At 35.7% G+C, this 16,759-nt stretch overlaps 2 protein-coding genes across 10 annotated transcripts in view; one reads left to right on the forward strand and one right to left on the reverse strand.

Annotated features, from left to right (window-relative positions):
* The window catches only part of LOC145996700 (very long chain fatty acid elongase AAEL008004-like), a 107,784-nt gene extending 94,982 nt beyond the window's left edge, over positions 1-12,802 (forward strand). For all 8 annotated transcript variants that reach the window (XM_083133230.1, XM_083133224.1, XM_083133241.1 and 5 more), the window contains 2 exons: positions 1,259-1,395; positions 11,278-12,802. In XM_083133230.1, coding sequence (XP_082989356.1) covers positions 1,259-1,395; positions 11,278-11,439 — 299 coding nt within the window. In that variant the 3' untranslated portion in view covers positions 11,440-12,802. The remainder of the gene's footprint in view (positions 1-1,258; positions 1,396-11,277) is intronic.
* A 1,230-nt stretch (positions 12,803-14,032) lies between these two features.
* LOC145996722 (very long chain fatty acid elongase AAEL008004-like) overlaps positions 14,033-16,759 on the reverse strand; it is a 107,585-nt gene continuing 104,858 nt past the window's right edge. For both annotated transcript variants that reach the window (XM_083133250.1, XM_083133253.1), the window contains 4 exons: positions 16,432-16,537; positions 16,049-16,185; positions 15,754-15,918; positions 14,033-14,691 (listed from right to left, as the gene is read on the reverse strand). In XM_083133250.1, the coding sequence (XP_082989376.1) occupies positions 14,680-14,691; positions 15,754-15,918; positions 16,049-16,185; positions 16,432-16,537 (420 nt within the window). In that variant the 3' untranslated portion in view covers positions 14,033-14,679. The remainder of the gene's footprint in view (positions 14,692-15,753; positions 15,919-16,048; positions 16,186-16,431; positions 16,538-16,759) is intronic.

Consider the following 16,759-nt stretch of genomic DNA (forward strand, 5'->3'; position numbering starts at 1 on the left):
TAACAATTAACAAAAGAATAAATGACGATCGACGACTTTCCCTATTGGACACCTAAACAGACACCTCTCTTTACTTTCTCGACATAAAAAATGTTCATTTACCTCGTTTGAATCGCCTATAACTGCCAAAAAAAGTTCATTAATGTGTTTTTGCTGATTGTCGGTTTTAAAGTTCAAATCAAAGAACCGAAACATCCAAGTAATAAAAAATCTTTAATTATAGGGAATAGTAAAAAACAAAGACATCCACAAGGCATAAAATGACATTTTGAATTAAATGTGGTCATTTTTCACGTCTGTGAAGAAAGGTCGGCCATAATTCGCGGTCGGTAAATACCTTGATAATGTTGTCCACAGCCTTAGCATCATCGCTTTAAATCGTCCTTGGTATGTGTCTATATTTACATATCTTGAGGATACACTCAGGATTCTAGAGCAGACAGGATAAATTTAATAATATAACTATTCCAATTTCGGCTTTTCTACCTCTCGAGTTAATGGATGGTGAAGAGATGAAATGCATGAAGGACAAACACACTGAAAGATCTCATACCTTGACAAGAATTCTAATCTAGGATCTCTCTCTATGCAGCAAGTATTGCTGATCACTCACTCTCCCTCCCTTTCAGACTAGCGGGGGGCAATAGTCTACCAAAATATAGAGTAAATGAGACATTCCACGAAAAGTGGTCCTACTTCATGTAAATAACAAAATGAATTAATTTGAAAATTATGATTGTTCTTAATTGCATTGAGTTCTAATTTTTGTGAATGCATATAATTTGCATATTTAAGGAAGAAAAATTATTAATATCTGTAATCTATATGCTTCGCAGACAAATTAAAGTTTCAAGTCAAAATTTGCTACATTTTTAAAGCGTCACACAAGTAACACATTTTCCTTAATACTTTTTATGCATTCAGGTAATGTCGTCATACTCAAATCTTTTTTCTTTTATAATTAGTTATAAGTTGATTATTTTTTATATTGAGTACATTTCTTTAAGAAATAAATATCACCGCATGGAATTCTTACGATTTGTTGCGGCACAAAAATAAAATAAAAAACTTTTTTAAAACGTTGAAAATATAATAAATATGATCATAGACCGTATCTTGTGCTTTAGTATCTCTATTGTATTCTGTGTATATGTCTTTCATACAATTTTTAGTCAAATTTTTATTTTATTTTGGTTAAGGTTTACGAATAGAAATTGCAGAAACCTTGAATATCTTCACGCAATTTTCTTTTTCACAGATGAACATTTCACAGTTCCCGGAACTCTAAATTCGTTCATCCACATCATAATGTATTCCTATTATCTTCTCGCCGCTTTGGGACCACAGTTCCAGAAATACCTTTGGTGGAAAAAATACCTCACCACTCTGCAACTGGTAAGTTTCAAAACAACAACAAACATTATAATTGAAAATGGTCTGGAATTTGTTTGCGTTTTCTTTGTTTAACTGCTGGACGTTTGTTTTAGGAAAAATCTATCTGTGAATCTCTGTTGTGGAAACAACACAATGCTATTATGAATATCACGTCTAACCGTATTTCAGTCATGAAGAGAGCGGGGAGAGAGGGGGAACTACACGCACATAACTTTGAAGGGTTACAGTGAAATTATTTATTTACTTACAAAGGTCTTTTTCTTAGTGGAAATACTACATACATTTAGGTTTACATTGTTGGGAACAGATTTTCAAAATAAGTAAAAATTACAGAGCTATAAAGAAAAAATGAAAGTGATGCAAAGCGTACCATTGCCCACCCATGCGGGCAATAGAACGCAAAAAAAAAATCACATGTTCACAATGGTGTATAATACAATGTCTATTTTTCTGAACAAAATGACATTTATAATTGACTGCATTGTCTGCATCACTGCAATCTGCATGTAGCCACCCCGAGCACAGCACACACCTGTACCACAACTCCCTATCCCGACAAAATAGACACACGTTCTTAGTATCATTGAACTGAGGAAAGGAATTACAGTCAACTGAACTGTCATCTTGTCAACTCTGCATCTGAAATACTACAGTATGTAACATTCTTATTCGTACACACGGATTTTCAAAGAAAATGCTTTAATATCTGAAAGGAAATACACGCTTTTGAAATTGTTTCTTTACAATTCAATAACTAATATCATTAGGAACATAAAATCTTACCCAATTCTTTATAACCAATGACAATAATAAATTAAATGAAACTGAAAGAGAAATATGCAATTTTTTGTACAACTTTTCTATTCGTACACTTAATAATATAAAAGAAAAAAAGTATATTCAGAGCAAATTGACTGACAGTTCTAATACTTTGATGCGCATCCTTTGGCTTTAATTACTGCTTGACATCTGTTCTTCATAGAATTAACCAGTTTCCGACATGTTTCAGAGCTTATTTTATTCCACTCGGCTTGCACAACAGTTTTCAACTCTTGTTTGGACTTGACGCCTGCTTTATGGACTCCTCGCCTCTTCAAAATTGACCATAAAAGCTCAATGTTATTTAAGTCTGGACTTTGAGCTGGTGTTTGTAGTAGCTTGGGCACATTCCATATTAGCCAATTCATGTTAACTCGCGCCTTATGCTTACTGTCATTGTCTTGTTGGAATCTGTAGATAGGCGGCATGTCCATTTTTTGGGCACTCTGCTTTACATTGTTCTTCAATATGTTCAAATAGACATATGCATTCTAACGGTCGTAACTGAGGAACACTTAGTCGAGGGTTTTCTCGCACTCTTTTTAAAATAAAGCGTTCTTCACGTTTATTCAACCGTCTCTCTTTTGGTTTTCTCAGCACATTCTGTGTTGAACCTTCCACTCTAAATTTGTTTACTATGTATTGAACTGTGGCGTGTGATTTATTGATTGTTTTTCCAATTTTTCTTAACGAATAACCTCTAAGGGCCAAATTTATAATAACATCCTTCAGATCGGAACTAAGTTCCTTCACCTTGCCCATTTCGAACACGCTGATAGATAGACGATACGCCTACAACAATTCCGCTTGATGGGGAGTGCGCCTGCATGTTCAAACTTGTTACGAAGTTGCAAACTGCACGAAATCGCCCGAATAACGGTGGCGCTGTATGCGAGGAAGATTGAAACTCTTGCCTGTACGAATAACAATGTTGCATGAAACAGCGTGTTTTTCTCTTTTCACACAAATTATATGGTCTGTTTATACACTTTGAACATACATTTTTATTGACATTTGTTGGTGAAACCTTCATTAACATTAATTTCCAGGTACATATGAAAATGATTATATTTACTAGTAGATATGACATTTTTTCCTCGGAAATTCTATGTGTACGAATAACAATGTTACATACTGTATCTTGGTTTGGAGTCTGTGATGGAAGCAGACAACTTCAGTATTGATGCTCCCTTGCGTCTTCCTGGCACATCTTTACCCTGAAACCTGCTTCACTGAAACAGTGAAATACGCTTAGAACAGTTTTAAAACATGTGAGGGTAATGGTCCTCACTGCGTACAATTATCCCACCTGCACGTCACTATCATTCTACCTAACTCGTGTGAACAAAAACAGAAACAACTGAGGTAAACCACGTTGCAATTCAAACTAAAGGTACCAACATAGTGGATAGAGTGAGAATTCTTATTATAGCAATACTGAATTTCAAGTTACCTGCAGTTATCTCCCGACAAAATCTTATAAGAAAAATGACAAAAACACAAAAAGCTTCACCAACGTGAAACGCTTCCGCCGACATAGACCAAACTACTCGTGCAAGTTCAGACAAGCTTCTGCTACCTAACGATGATGGGTAGAGTCCAATATGATCAAGGGGTGGCTCTCAACATGCATGCGTGCCATTTCCCGCCGCGTGCTATTACCCCTCTCTCCCCTATATGCTAAAATTGCAATATAAATGAGATCAAAATGCGACACTGCCTGTGACAGAATGTAGAGGAGGATGCATAAATATTACCAAGCAAATTATTCATCACCACTTTTATTCTCTTTGTTCCACGCAATGAGAGCTTCAAGAACTAAAGAAAAACGCCAAACTAGTTGCTACGCCCTTTGGGGGTACGTACTTAAATGTCATTTACCACGGCTATAGAAATATCATATTCTCAGGGATAGGTTCTTTATTCCAGAATTCCAAATAAGAAAGCGTTTTATAGCCAAGAAGATATAGTTAAATGCGGATCTATATTCTGAAAACTATACACAATACAGAGAAAATATATAGCGAAGCTTGTATATACATTGAAATATATGTATATGTTGATTCCAAATTTACGTCGTTTATATTCTTCTTTCTTCTCGTAATTTCTGGAAAAGAAATTTGATTTGGGAAAAGGCTTCTTCTTCTTTTCTTCCTTCTATTTTGGAAAAGACTTCTTCTTCTTTTCTTCTTTCTATTTTTGGAAAGGACTTCTTCTTTTTCTTCTCTTTGATTTGGGAAAAATACTTCTTCTTCTTCTTCTTTTTGATTAGGGAAAAGGCTTCTTCTTCCTTCTATTTTGGGAAAAGGCTTCTTTTTCTTTTCCTTCTTCTAATTTATTTCTTACCTTTTTAAATCGTAATCTTATTTATTACATATATGCGCTCGCTTTCCCCGCTTCTTTGGCAAACGATACAAGCTATACTTATAGAAAGAGTAGGGTCGACTAAACTGACATTAGCGCCACCTCCTGTGTAACGACCAAAAGGGGGATAGCCGAGGATCGCTAACAGCAAGCGCTGCCTATGGCCCAGTGCGTCTAATAAGAAGCGCAACCGTAAGTGCTTCTAATTTGACCACAGCGCCACCGAGGAACGGACAAATACAAAAGCTGACGAAGTTCTCCTCGTCAGAGCTATTAAATCAAATTCTGATCACTAGGATCAAAAAGGAGAGAGATACATTTCTGAATTCATTTGCTCACTTATTAACTTTCCTAATTGTTTCATGTATGAGCATATTCTTAATTATCTTAATTGGCTATATGCAACATTTTATTCACTCCTTCTATAATTTTTATACTCTTCCTTTATATATTTTGCATTTACTAAAATATATATAATCACTCTTCTCCGCTCCTAGTTTCTACAATGAACTCTGCTCTTCTTTATATGGCGTGCTGCCATCTATCTTCGCTCTAGGGAAATATTTCTTCCTTGTGTTTTTCATTGTGTCGTCGGAACTGGCACGTGACATGTACCAGCATACGTAAAAATCAATTACTTAAAACCACGTAAAATGCAAGAAAAGTTGAATAGATTAAATACTTGTGCATCCCACTTTACAGTCGCTAACTGGCGTTAAAGCACAGTATAATCAGCGCAATTGGGGGGGGGGGTTGTGTCATAGGCAATAAATGATAAATACCCCCCGCAAAATATTACCAAAGACCCGTCCCCATTTATCTACCTACTTTCACACACACACATTATGCATATATATATATATATATATATATATATAAATAATTACACATATATTATGTGTGTGTGTGTGTAATTCTTGATCTCATGTTAACAAAGTCGCATACAAGGGCATACAGGGTTATTCAAAATTCAAAGGTCCCTAACACTTCCTATAAAGAGTAAAGGAATTAGGCTTGGTACACGATAGAAACAGGTTAGGCTTAGTGGAACCACTTTGGTGTGTTCCAAGCGGACGCCCGTCATATTGGTGGCCTTCATATTGAATTCAACACAAAACTTCTAAATGGAAAGGGGGTGATGTGCATAGGAGGAAGTAACAAAGCTAAGTAATGCATACATACTGATTTCTTGCTGTTTGCGGGCGGGGGTGGGGCAAAGTTTTTTTTTTTTTTAAGTTGGGACCTAGTGAACTTGAGTTAAACTTTGAAAAAATGTAATATGAAATTATACAACATAATTATTTACATGTAACTTTTGTCTGAGAATTTGATTATCATATTCCGTTTATAATACTTATTGCTACCATCCTTTATAGGAGTTTAATATCTTTCACACATATTTACATAAAAAAGGAAGGCCCAACATAAAATTTTCATCCAGGCGAGGTCGATTTTTGGCACCCCAACTGTCCACCCTGTCATCCCCCGCCTCAACATTCTACCCTGGTCCCACTACTTCCCACCTTCAGCCAATAAAAAAAAAATGACCGTGTTGTATATTTACTGTTTTAACGACTATAAATAATAGCCTTGTTTTTTCAATGCTATCATGTCGAAGTACGCGTATTGTAGGTTGATATCAAAATAACAGTTGCCTCTTAGTTTAAATTGCTACATGATTTTGCAATATACATTTCTCATTGAGAAGTAACTTCAATCAAATTTTTCTACACAAATCCAAATCTTTACATAAATGTGGATATTAGTTTTATAATAAGAAATCATTATTTGGCTCTACTAAATCGGAACTCCCCGGTCTGGCACCGTCGAGGGCGGTGCACCAGGGCATTCGCTTCGGTCGCCCGGCTCTTAATCCGCTCCTCCATACATACACATACACGTATTGTTTAAAACGTTTGTTAAGCACTGGTATAAATATGAAATAGAGCAACTTTCAGCCACGTCAATGAAGTATGAAGTAGCACACACATATTTACAGGTACATGTGAAAAAATAGTAATCTTGATTATATAAAACAGTGGCGTTACCCCCACACCCCCTATACGCCTTCATGGCGTGGTGCTAAGCACAGGGTAGCACTTTTTTATAAAACAGTGGCATATTGAGAACAGAATATTTTCAACTTCTGCTTGACTTTTCCAAAGGGAAACAAAAGTATCTATTTTGCAATGGATTAGCTCATTCAAGAGCATGAAGACTACAGCATTCCCATGCTTCTTCATCTATTCTCGCACATATTCATTCATAATATACCATGCGTTATCCTTAATTCATTGTCGGATTGAAAAAGAAAATACTGAATTAGTAAACGCACAAGCACAAGAAAGACACTCAAACTGAGTAATATTCCCACATTATTGATTCTGCTTATTTCAGAGCAGAATCCTGCGTAATTTCCCACCTGCTTTGTGCGAAGTTTCTGTGTGCAAAAGTTATGTAATATGTTGAAACTTATATATTGGGCTCCCTATAGGGGGGGGGGGGCAAACGAGAACTGGAGGGGCCCAGGCCTCCCTGACTCAGCAGTAGCGGCTCGTGCCTAAAATAACAGGTGAAGAAGTACATTTATAGGCAATGAAAAACAAATAGTAAGTGTCAGTGGGCCCCCCACAATTTAAAACGTCTTTTTTGTCTTCATCCGTCCATCTGGAAAATGATGTCTGCAACAAATTACACACTAAGTCATTTACTGGGTTCATTGTACAAACCACAGCTCAACACATGAACACAACACACGATAGGAAACGCGAAACACACACGCGGAACAAGATCTCGCGAGAACGCAACGATTTTGCCACAACCACTGGATGCAATGTTTTCTGTCGACGAGAGAACTGCTGCACCTAGATGACGACACCCGTTCAATTCCAACGCTAGGTGACGTCATCGTTGCCATGACAACCGGCTAAAGTCTTCCGCAACCTGGCGGCGTCTGCTCTTGGTTTGTTTAAGCTACGACGAACTCTTCACGTGCGTAGCGCCGAGCGGCGTATTATTTGAGTATTATCGTGTGCGTTCTGCTGGGAAATAGTTTAATTTAACAAGCAAATGAAAGATGTCAATATTAATTTCAAAATTAGGTGAAAACATCTGCACTTGTTGCACTTGGCCAGCCGCCACTGCCTGACTCCCCTTGGTTTCGGCGCCCGTGGTGATGTAATATATATATGACACTGTTTTCTCACATATGGAAAATGATACATTTGTTACAATCATGCAGTCTTAACATTTATTTTCCTGATTAAAGGTAGGTTGAAGAAACCTTCACCACTGCATTTTCGTGAATGATCCGAGGTCGGAATTTTTCCGGCTTTGTCCCCACATAAAACGGCTCCAGCACCCACCCAGCCTCAAATCAAATTGTACCAGCTGGAGGGTAAAAGCGGCCGGAGCGTGGTGCTGATCACATGACCTCCAAGATGTCAGACATCGAAAATATGTGTTACCCTACCCCCCATACCGTAAATGTGCCTCCATGGCACATTGCTACATGCATAGAGAACTTTAACTTTACCTTTTTATATTGTATTCGTTTCTGTACTCTTGAGTAACTAACTATGCGGTTTGTAGATCCGGCACTGCTTGCAACGTGTATCGAACCGGCAGCCATGTTGGCGATAAGAAATAATAAGCAACATTTGGGAAATCACGTAATGCAGGATTCCGCCATTTTGGTAATACAAAACACCGCGTAAAATGAAAGCAAGCCAAGAGCTATAAAGCCTGTCCTTCTGAGCCGTCCAAAAGTTCAATCATAACAAGTTCAAATTCTAGTAATATGAATGTTTTTCTTCTTACCTTAAGTCCGAACATCTGTCCTTCCAATTGATAATGAAGAGAAGAAAGACGAAGTACTTCGCTTGTCAGTACTTTCCTCTTTGATTTCCCTTGCAGTGCAGCACGAAAAAATGGCGAAAATTACGAGCATTGTGTGTTAATACGTTGTCAAATTTTATGAGATAGTCACTAACAATACAAACACTGCACTTCCGATACACAACACCATTCTTACATACACTTTAACCCTATATAAAAAAGGAAAAAGCCAGTACATCGCATCAAGACGTAACGCCAGAAGATCCTATCTGCAACTACCCATAAAAAGCATTCTGATTGGTTGCTCTGTGCACCCTTTGCAAAAGTGCAACCCAAGGGCGAAAATCTTTCGTCCTTGAAGAGATATAACGTATCAGATTAGGGAGTATTTGACCTTTTCAGCTAACTTAAACAATCTCACGTAAGCAAAAATGTTGTAGACGGAATTAAATTGCATGAAATGCTGCTCGTAGTTGTGTTGACGAAAGTATGCTTATCATTGAAATCACGTCGATAAAGATCAGAATTGCTTGTTTGTTTTTACTGTCAGATTCGTGAAGTAAGCTTAAACCTACCTTACGAATGCTTTTGTTCTTTTTACCCACATCTTTTTGTGCATTTTCTACTTAATAACAGCAATGTTCGTAGTTTTCAGGGTGTGATGTAATTGTTAATGAAAGAAGTATGCACAACATAAATAAAACATCGCTCACTACGTTATATGCATACAAACATATTATCGACAAGACAGTTACGTGCACAGAAATTTCGTAATGAAGGGTATGAGCAGGGGTACCTATTCCCCCAGATCATGTCATAATCCCAAAAAAGTATTTAATCACGACAGCGTGCCTACTAATCTACTATCCTATTATGAAATTCGCTTTTTAGCCTCCCCCCGGAAATACAGCATGTGCCAAAATTTACAGTACTGAAATAAAAATACGAACATCATGAACATTACATTGTTGTCATCTGTGAGTTTATTTCTCCTGAAAGAAACTAACATAATACACGCTATTAGCGTGTTGAGTTACCACGGTATGCGTAATGTAAGTGTTCGAAGTGTGCACCGCCTCGCTGTAGACAGTGTCCATATCGTTCACGCAGTTTCAGTACTGCATATTTTGGCACATGCCGTACTTCTCTTTCTTCATCTAATAGATTAAGTAAGGCGCACTTGGAACCAGCTACAGTGAATAATTTATTAAGGACATATATTTTGATTCTCCTCCCCTCGCCACCCCCACCCCCAATCGCACATATTGCAGCATGGTGCAAGGTGTGTACTTTTTAAACATATATTTTAGAAAATTATGTACCAAGTTGAATGTTATATTTATATTGTTCTTTATTATTCCTCCTGTTAGGGGCACCTCTGGAGTTTAACAATTTAAATATTGCAAATAAAAAAGAATTGTACAAAGACAAGTAATTTTATATGCTGTAGTTTTCAGTAATAGTTTGTCAAAACTTCCTTTACGCACGCCCCTGATTATAAACAATAATGTCCTTCACAAAAACCTCTATAATCTTCGCAAACGCTCGAGGAACTATTGTGGACACCTTAGGTCTTAGGATCGCTTTGAGAAACACTCCTCTATAGAGCGTCTCAACCTTAAAAGTCAGTATGAGTTAAATGGAGCGCGGCGTTGCCAGATCAACAAACGGAGTCGCATCGAGTCGCTGTTAATCGCTAATGATTGCGACAAATTTACTTCCTTAATATCGTATAGGAAATCATCAAAATCTATGTATTTGATGCATTTTGGAAAAAGAGAAAAAACGATAGTTACCTCAATATTTGCATGTAAATGTTTATATTTCGGCGTAACTATTTACCATTTTACATTTGCATTATATGTGTAATACACGCAACTATTGTTACTTCTTTTGTTGAATGTTGTATCCTTTACATAAACAGAATTAAATAAATGCAAAAACAAACATTAAGATACATTTGTTACGGAAACTAAAGCACACTGCACATACTGCAACTGAATTGTAACCTTGATGGCGCGCAATGAATTATTTACGCGAGACAGCCCGCATAAACAAACTACGATTGCGGAATAAATAACGGTGCTGTGGAGTAACAATGAATTCTAAAAATAACTTCAAACAATGGTCAACACTTTTCTCGCTTGGTCTGCATGTGTATCGCGACAAACCGAAAAGTTTCTCTTTAACCAAGTTTTTCGTGTTAGGGTCTGATGATTTATGCAAAATATCTAATATATATCTTATATATATATAACTCTCCTCGTAAGCGAAGAATATCATATCTTCAAACATCATAGATCACGTAGAAAAAAAACTGCCGAAGTTGTTCAAGCGGTTTGATAGCTTTTGAAGAATTTTCTAGAAAATAATTAAGCGTTTTGCAAAATTACATAATTATGAAAAATTCAGATCACATGAATTTATGACAGGTTATATAATGCCGTCAGTAAATAGAGCATAAAAAACTCTACAGGATAATGATTTCACTGTTTCAAATTTTTGACTTTTACGTTTTGTAAATTTTGTAACATCTCGCAACGCAGCGGTGGTAGAGAAGAACAGAGCTATTGGCAAAACTCATGTATTAGAGAGAGAGTGAAGTACTCCATTTACTTCCATACTGACTTATAAAGTTGAGACACTCTATAGGTCATTTCACTCTATTTTGTAGTATTGTTTTCGCAGAACATTCTATTTAAGTTGTTTTTTTTTTTACATAATTTACTCTGCATTTGTGTTAAAAGGCAATTCCGTACACAATACGTAACATCAAATAGGCATTTATTCTATTATATTCAGTGTCGTAAACTATTTCTTTGATTTTTTTCTCGACCCTGTCTTATTTTAACTTTCTTGCAGATTCAGTTCGCCCTTATGATCGTCCAGATCCCGTACATCCACTACATCGGCTGCAGCTACAGCAAACCCTTGGCAGTGTTGCATCTTTTCAATGTCAGCGTTTTCATGTACTTCTTCTTGGACTTCTACAGGAAGTCTTACCGCAAGGCCAAAGCTGCTTAATTCTCTGAAGCAGGCGGATTACTAATCTTGAATTCGTTTCGAAACATCCAGACCAAAATATCAGCCATGGATGTTATCCGGAAGGTTCCTTGGAGCTATACTTTAGTGAATAATAGCAAAACTATCATTCGGAAGCTTGCGGTAACTTGATGTGATGCGTAGATAATACTACATGTTGTTCCTGCAGTGCTCACAAGAACTATCAGTTAATCGAAGCAAGCAAGTCAATATATGTGTGTGTAATCTGTGTCGAGTAAATTAATTATATAAACACCATCGATGATACTTACCTAGTTAGTGTTTTGTCATCCAAGCATTTTTACTGTTTTTACATCAGGTACAACATCATGACTATGTTTAGAGTGTTACCATAGATTTGTATTCTTATTTTTCGAGAATATTTGTATACCTGAGACACAAGCATTAGAATTTTATCATTGCTAATGTGTTCGACAGTTAACTCAGTGATATGTCAATTGTTGCTTACTGTGATTGTAGAACCACAATTGTTATATTCAAATATTGTTTCACATGACTGAATGGTATTGAGTTGCTCAAACCACATTTACCAATAGTTTCTAAAGAAAAAAGATGATTCGTTACTTTGTTCACTAATCTGTAATTGTAAACAATACATATTTCCTGAAGAGGTGATGTATTTCCAAAAACATCTTTGAAAAAACTGCGTGTTCGTGAAAGAAATGTTAAATGTGAAAGTGTGGGTGTGTTAGTCTGATTGTCTTAGATTTGTATATACCGGTAGTTTAGATATTATTTCAGCACTCAATCTTCTTGTATTATAGACACCACAAACGCAACTCCAAAGTTGCCTTCCTTATCGTTAGGATTAGGAATATGCACCAACATGGCGCCTTGATTTCAGCCTTTTAAAGAAAACCGTGAACTTACTATTAGTAATAGATACATATAAACAAAGCTGTGATGTTAATGTGTTACATGCATTCTGTAAAAGTAATATATGTTTTTCTCAGTTATTTTCTGTAAAATATAGATTTACGATTGTCAACTGTTACAATTTTCTTCCAGGAAATTTCACCCCACCAAAGAAGTAACGAATTCTATTTAGCGAGCGTTGAATTTATTACAACAATATTCCATAGACGTCTCTCTCTGTTTCTATGGTTATTTAATGCATATTATCAATGTGTATTTATTGACTGTCAAAGTTTTTAAAAAAGACAAAAATACCATTACACTTACTATTTATGTTAAAGTGATCCTAATATCACTTAAGGGATTAATTATTCAGATATTGTGTATGAAAGTTGTGTGAATTTATGCAGAAACTGGAGTATTTAATGTTTTTGAATGTTGTAAATAATAAACGAAAATTGAATTTAAAGTTTTTTTGTTTATTTTTTAAGAAAAAGAAATCCAGCGTGACAGGAAAAAAATGTGAGGGAGGTTGAGAAAGTGATTGTCCCCGCCCTCCCCCCAAAAAACTCGAAATATTTGAATGAACTTTTTCTCTCCGTAAATTATAAGGAAACATCCAATCAGATTTCACCCTACTAAGCAGGAGAGTTGAATGGGATTAATATATTATCTTTTAAAATATATTTATATATTTCAAAATAAGGAAGCAATATTACAAGATAAACGAGGTAGACAAAGAAAGCTAATTTTCCATGCTTGATTATTTGTATTAATATTGCAAATATATTTCAGAGGATTTCATCCAGCAACCTCCCCCCTACTCCCCGTTCTCAGCATGCGTTTGCACAAAATCTGGCCAGGCAGTGCCTCCTCAAAATCAATAAGTGTGCTGTGTATATTATCTGCTTTCGGATTTGAAAAATATTTCTGAAGTAGTACATAGGTTTGAATGCCCGATTTATTCTCTTTTTTTCACGTTGTCTTTTACAATTTATCCACACACACTTCTTTATAGATAGATGTTGGTAAATATGGAATAGTTCCTCCTCTATGTACCTGCACATTAGTTACAAAACCAAACCATCTATTACTAGGTTATGCGCCGGTCCTCGTGGCGGAGTGACTAGCACCCGGCATTGGTGTTTGTGAGTGTCAATTCATCAATTTCATTACATCATCATTCATTACATCATCATTTATCCCCATCTTCGCAATTAGTCAAACGAAAAGTGAAACAAACGCGAAATAAAAATCAAAACAAAAACACTAGGTTATGCTTACTCGAAAATTTAGTGGGCGAAATATAAAAGCTAGAATCTGTATTAAAAATTTCACGATTAATTTATTTTTTAAAAAAATACTTAAAATATTTGAAGATAATTGTGCAGTTATAATTAAATATTCTAAACAAATTATATTTTACTTTATATTTCACAACAAAACAAAAATCCAAATTAGAACACATGCTGTAGTAATTTAACGGCATAGATTTGTAACATTTACAATAATTGAATGGCATAGGTTTACAAAATTTACAATAATTGAACAATGAATATCAAAATATATACTTTATTGTACAATTCATTTTCTACAATCAAATATATAAAATTGTATACTGTGGCAAATTTCAGAAAATATTCGAATGGGAAAGGTTTGATAAAATCAAGAAAATATCTAAGAATATTTAGCTTCCTACTTTAGTAGTCTCATTGACTAAATATACTATGGTGAGTAAGAAATTCTAGAAAGTAAAAATTCATATGTAAAGTGATTTTTTATAAATAAATTGTTTTTCTTTGTAGTGACATAGTAGTCTATATATAATTAAATTAGCTCTTATGCAATTATGAATTATTATTATTACATAATTCAATATCAAAAACTGAAGTCTCTGTATTTCATTTGATTCTTTCAGTATCTGTAATTTGCCTTTGAAGTGTACAATTTTGAAAAATAGATTTTCATAAAATACTGAACCACAATTAAGTAAATTCTCAATATGCACTAAAGTCATCAATTGTGTTCTTCTTTCGGAAAAGATACAGAAGTTTATAGCAATATTATGTTATTCTAGAACTACAATACTGCATTAACTTAAAAAAATTCATAAATAAATATACTCGTAGATTCATCTTTGATGAGAGAAGAATTTCACTGTAGTGCATGACGACAGATTACATTAATTGTTACAGGTTGAGGTAATAATTCATGCGTAATTTGAATTACTAAACACAATGACGTCAGTTGAACGTAGTAGTTCGTTGTATTCTTAGTACTGCAGAATGTAACTGTTTCAATCCAGTTTCTTGCTGATATTCACTCGCTGATAACGAATAGCTAATCTCAGTCGTTTTTCTGCAAAATAGAAATAAAGGAAGTCAGGTTAATGTGCTTGGCTGTGTGCGATATACAGGGCTAGAAATTAACTCTGAAATAAATTAAGATAAAAAAAATACCCAACTTATGCTACTGTACTGTTGTATATTATTTTGTAGCGAGGCACAAAGGCGCATTGGTACGTTACATATAAGTTTAAAAATTCGTCGCAGTTTCTTGACATGGACTCCTTTCCATTTAAAAATATTCCATCATGGCTGACTTCAAGATGGCGGTCATGTTGTGGCTAAGATTTTGGGTTACCACCTTCGTTTGGAAACTACACGACTTGCCCGTTATTGTTTCAATCAGGCGTAAACATATTAATTAAAATTACTGATGATGTAAATATATATAGATCGACCAAGATGAGAAAAACCGCCTCCAAAATCGAGAATAAAAGTGGACAGTCGTTTGTTTTCTCCTCTCGCTTCCTCTTTGCTTGTACCCGAGTGCAAACGTTTGCCAGATACAGATTCAACAAAGTTAACTGCCATGTGTATCAAATTGATACACCACAGGGTGTCTCCTGTCCCAGGCTATGTATGTCATATTGATACACAACTTACAGGTAGCATGCATAGCTCTTATACACAGTTCCTTTGAAAACAAATGTATGTACGAGTTTCCCTGGCCTCCTGGAAAGGCCGTGCAGTAATGGTTTCTGAGTTTTCTCACAGATGGCGTGGAAGTCAAGTTTTGAAAGCAAGTAAGAAGTGTATCACACAGGCCGTGTGTATAATAATAGCTCCGCCCTCGCACAAGGAAATGCAAAACTCGGCCCAAGCAGCCAAAGTGTTAAATACGTCTCTGCCTTGCTGAGTGTAATTTCCCCATTCAAGATCATATCATACAAACACATGACATTGAATAAAGGTGACGATGATGTGTAGAAGAACGTCGCACATTTTGGCAACGCAGGGGCCGCATTACAGAGCAAGCAGCTGATTGCATCGCCCACTTCCAGTTAAAAGTTCGACAACAGCGCCAGAGGGTTTGTCTTTTCTTGGTCAACTTTTACTTTGAATCGGCATTACTCACCTTTTCTGCAAATCCACTGCGTCCGTACGCGCTCCTGTAGAAATCGTTGAAAAGCACAAAAAAGAAAATGGCATTTGGGAGAACGAAGAACACGGAGAACTTTGGATAGTTGCATTCTATAAATAGTAGCTGCATTGAATGCAAGAACACTAAGCAGAACTGCGCCTTGAAAGAGAGAAAAGGACATATATTAGAACAGGCTGTGATGTCAAGATTGTAAATCTACTGTTTAAAGTTTTAACTTTAAAATCATGCATCCAAGAAGAATATATTTAACTGATGAACGCTTCCTTACCATTTGTAATGTAGTTATGTACTTCTTCCACCAACAGTACCTCTGGAATTTCGGCCCCATGGCAGACAACATATAGTAAAAGTACATGACTATGTGGACGAAGGAATTAATCATCCCTATAAAAGTGCCGTGGCCACCTGAAAAGATAATATGTTCAGTAACAGGGTTGGGTCAAGAGAAAGAGACAGAATTATTTCTCGCACATTACTCAAAGATAAATTATTTGTTGGCTTAACACTATTTCAAAAGAAAGTAAGGTTTCTTCCTTGTTTTCAGAATTTGATTTCAGTCTGGTGGGTTCAATAGTTTTACCTTAATACTTTCAGTTACCTCTTTTTGAACCACCCTATGGTTATAATGTAAATTATTAATGAAGCAAATACCTGGAAAATATTTTGTAACTCCCCAGGAGATCATCGGCATGACTGTGTGGTGATAGAGATGGAGGAACGACACTTGGTTATCCTTCTTTCTCAAAACGAAGAATACCTGAAATTACAAAGTGGATGTTTAGCGAAACAGGAAAATTAATTGGGTTTCGGGACGTCCTTTTCTAATCACACATGTTACAAAATACATAAGTTATTCGACTTGAAGATATTAACTAACAAAACCTTAGAATTACAGAAATCGAGACCTCAATTCCAAGTTTCAGTTATATATATATATATATATATATATATATATATATATATATATATAAAATATATA

The sequence above is a fragment of the Lepisma saccharinum genome, chromosome 1 (genome assembly GCF_977018435.1).
Source record: "Lepisma saccharinum chromosome 1, izLepSacc3.1, whole genome shotgun sequence".
NCBI lineage: Eukaryota > Metazoa > Arthropoda > Insecta > Zygentoma > Lepismatidae > Lepisma > Lepisma saccharinum.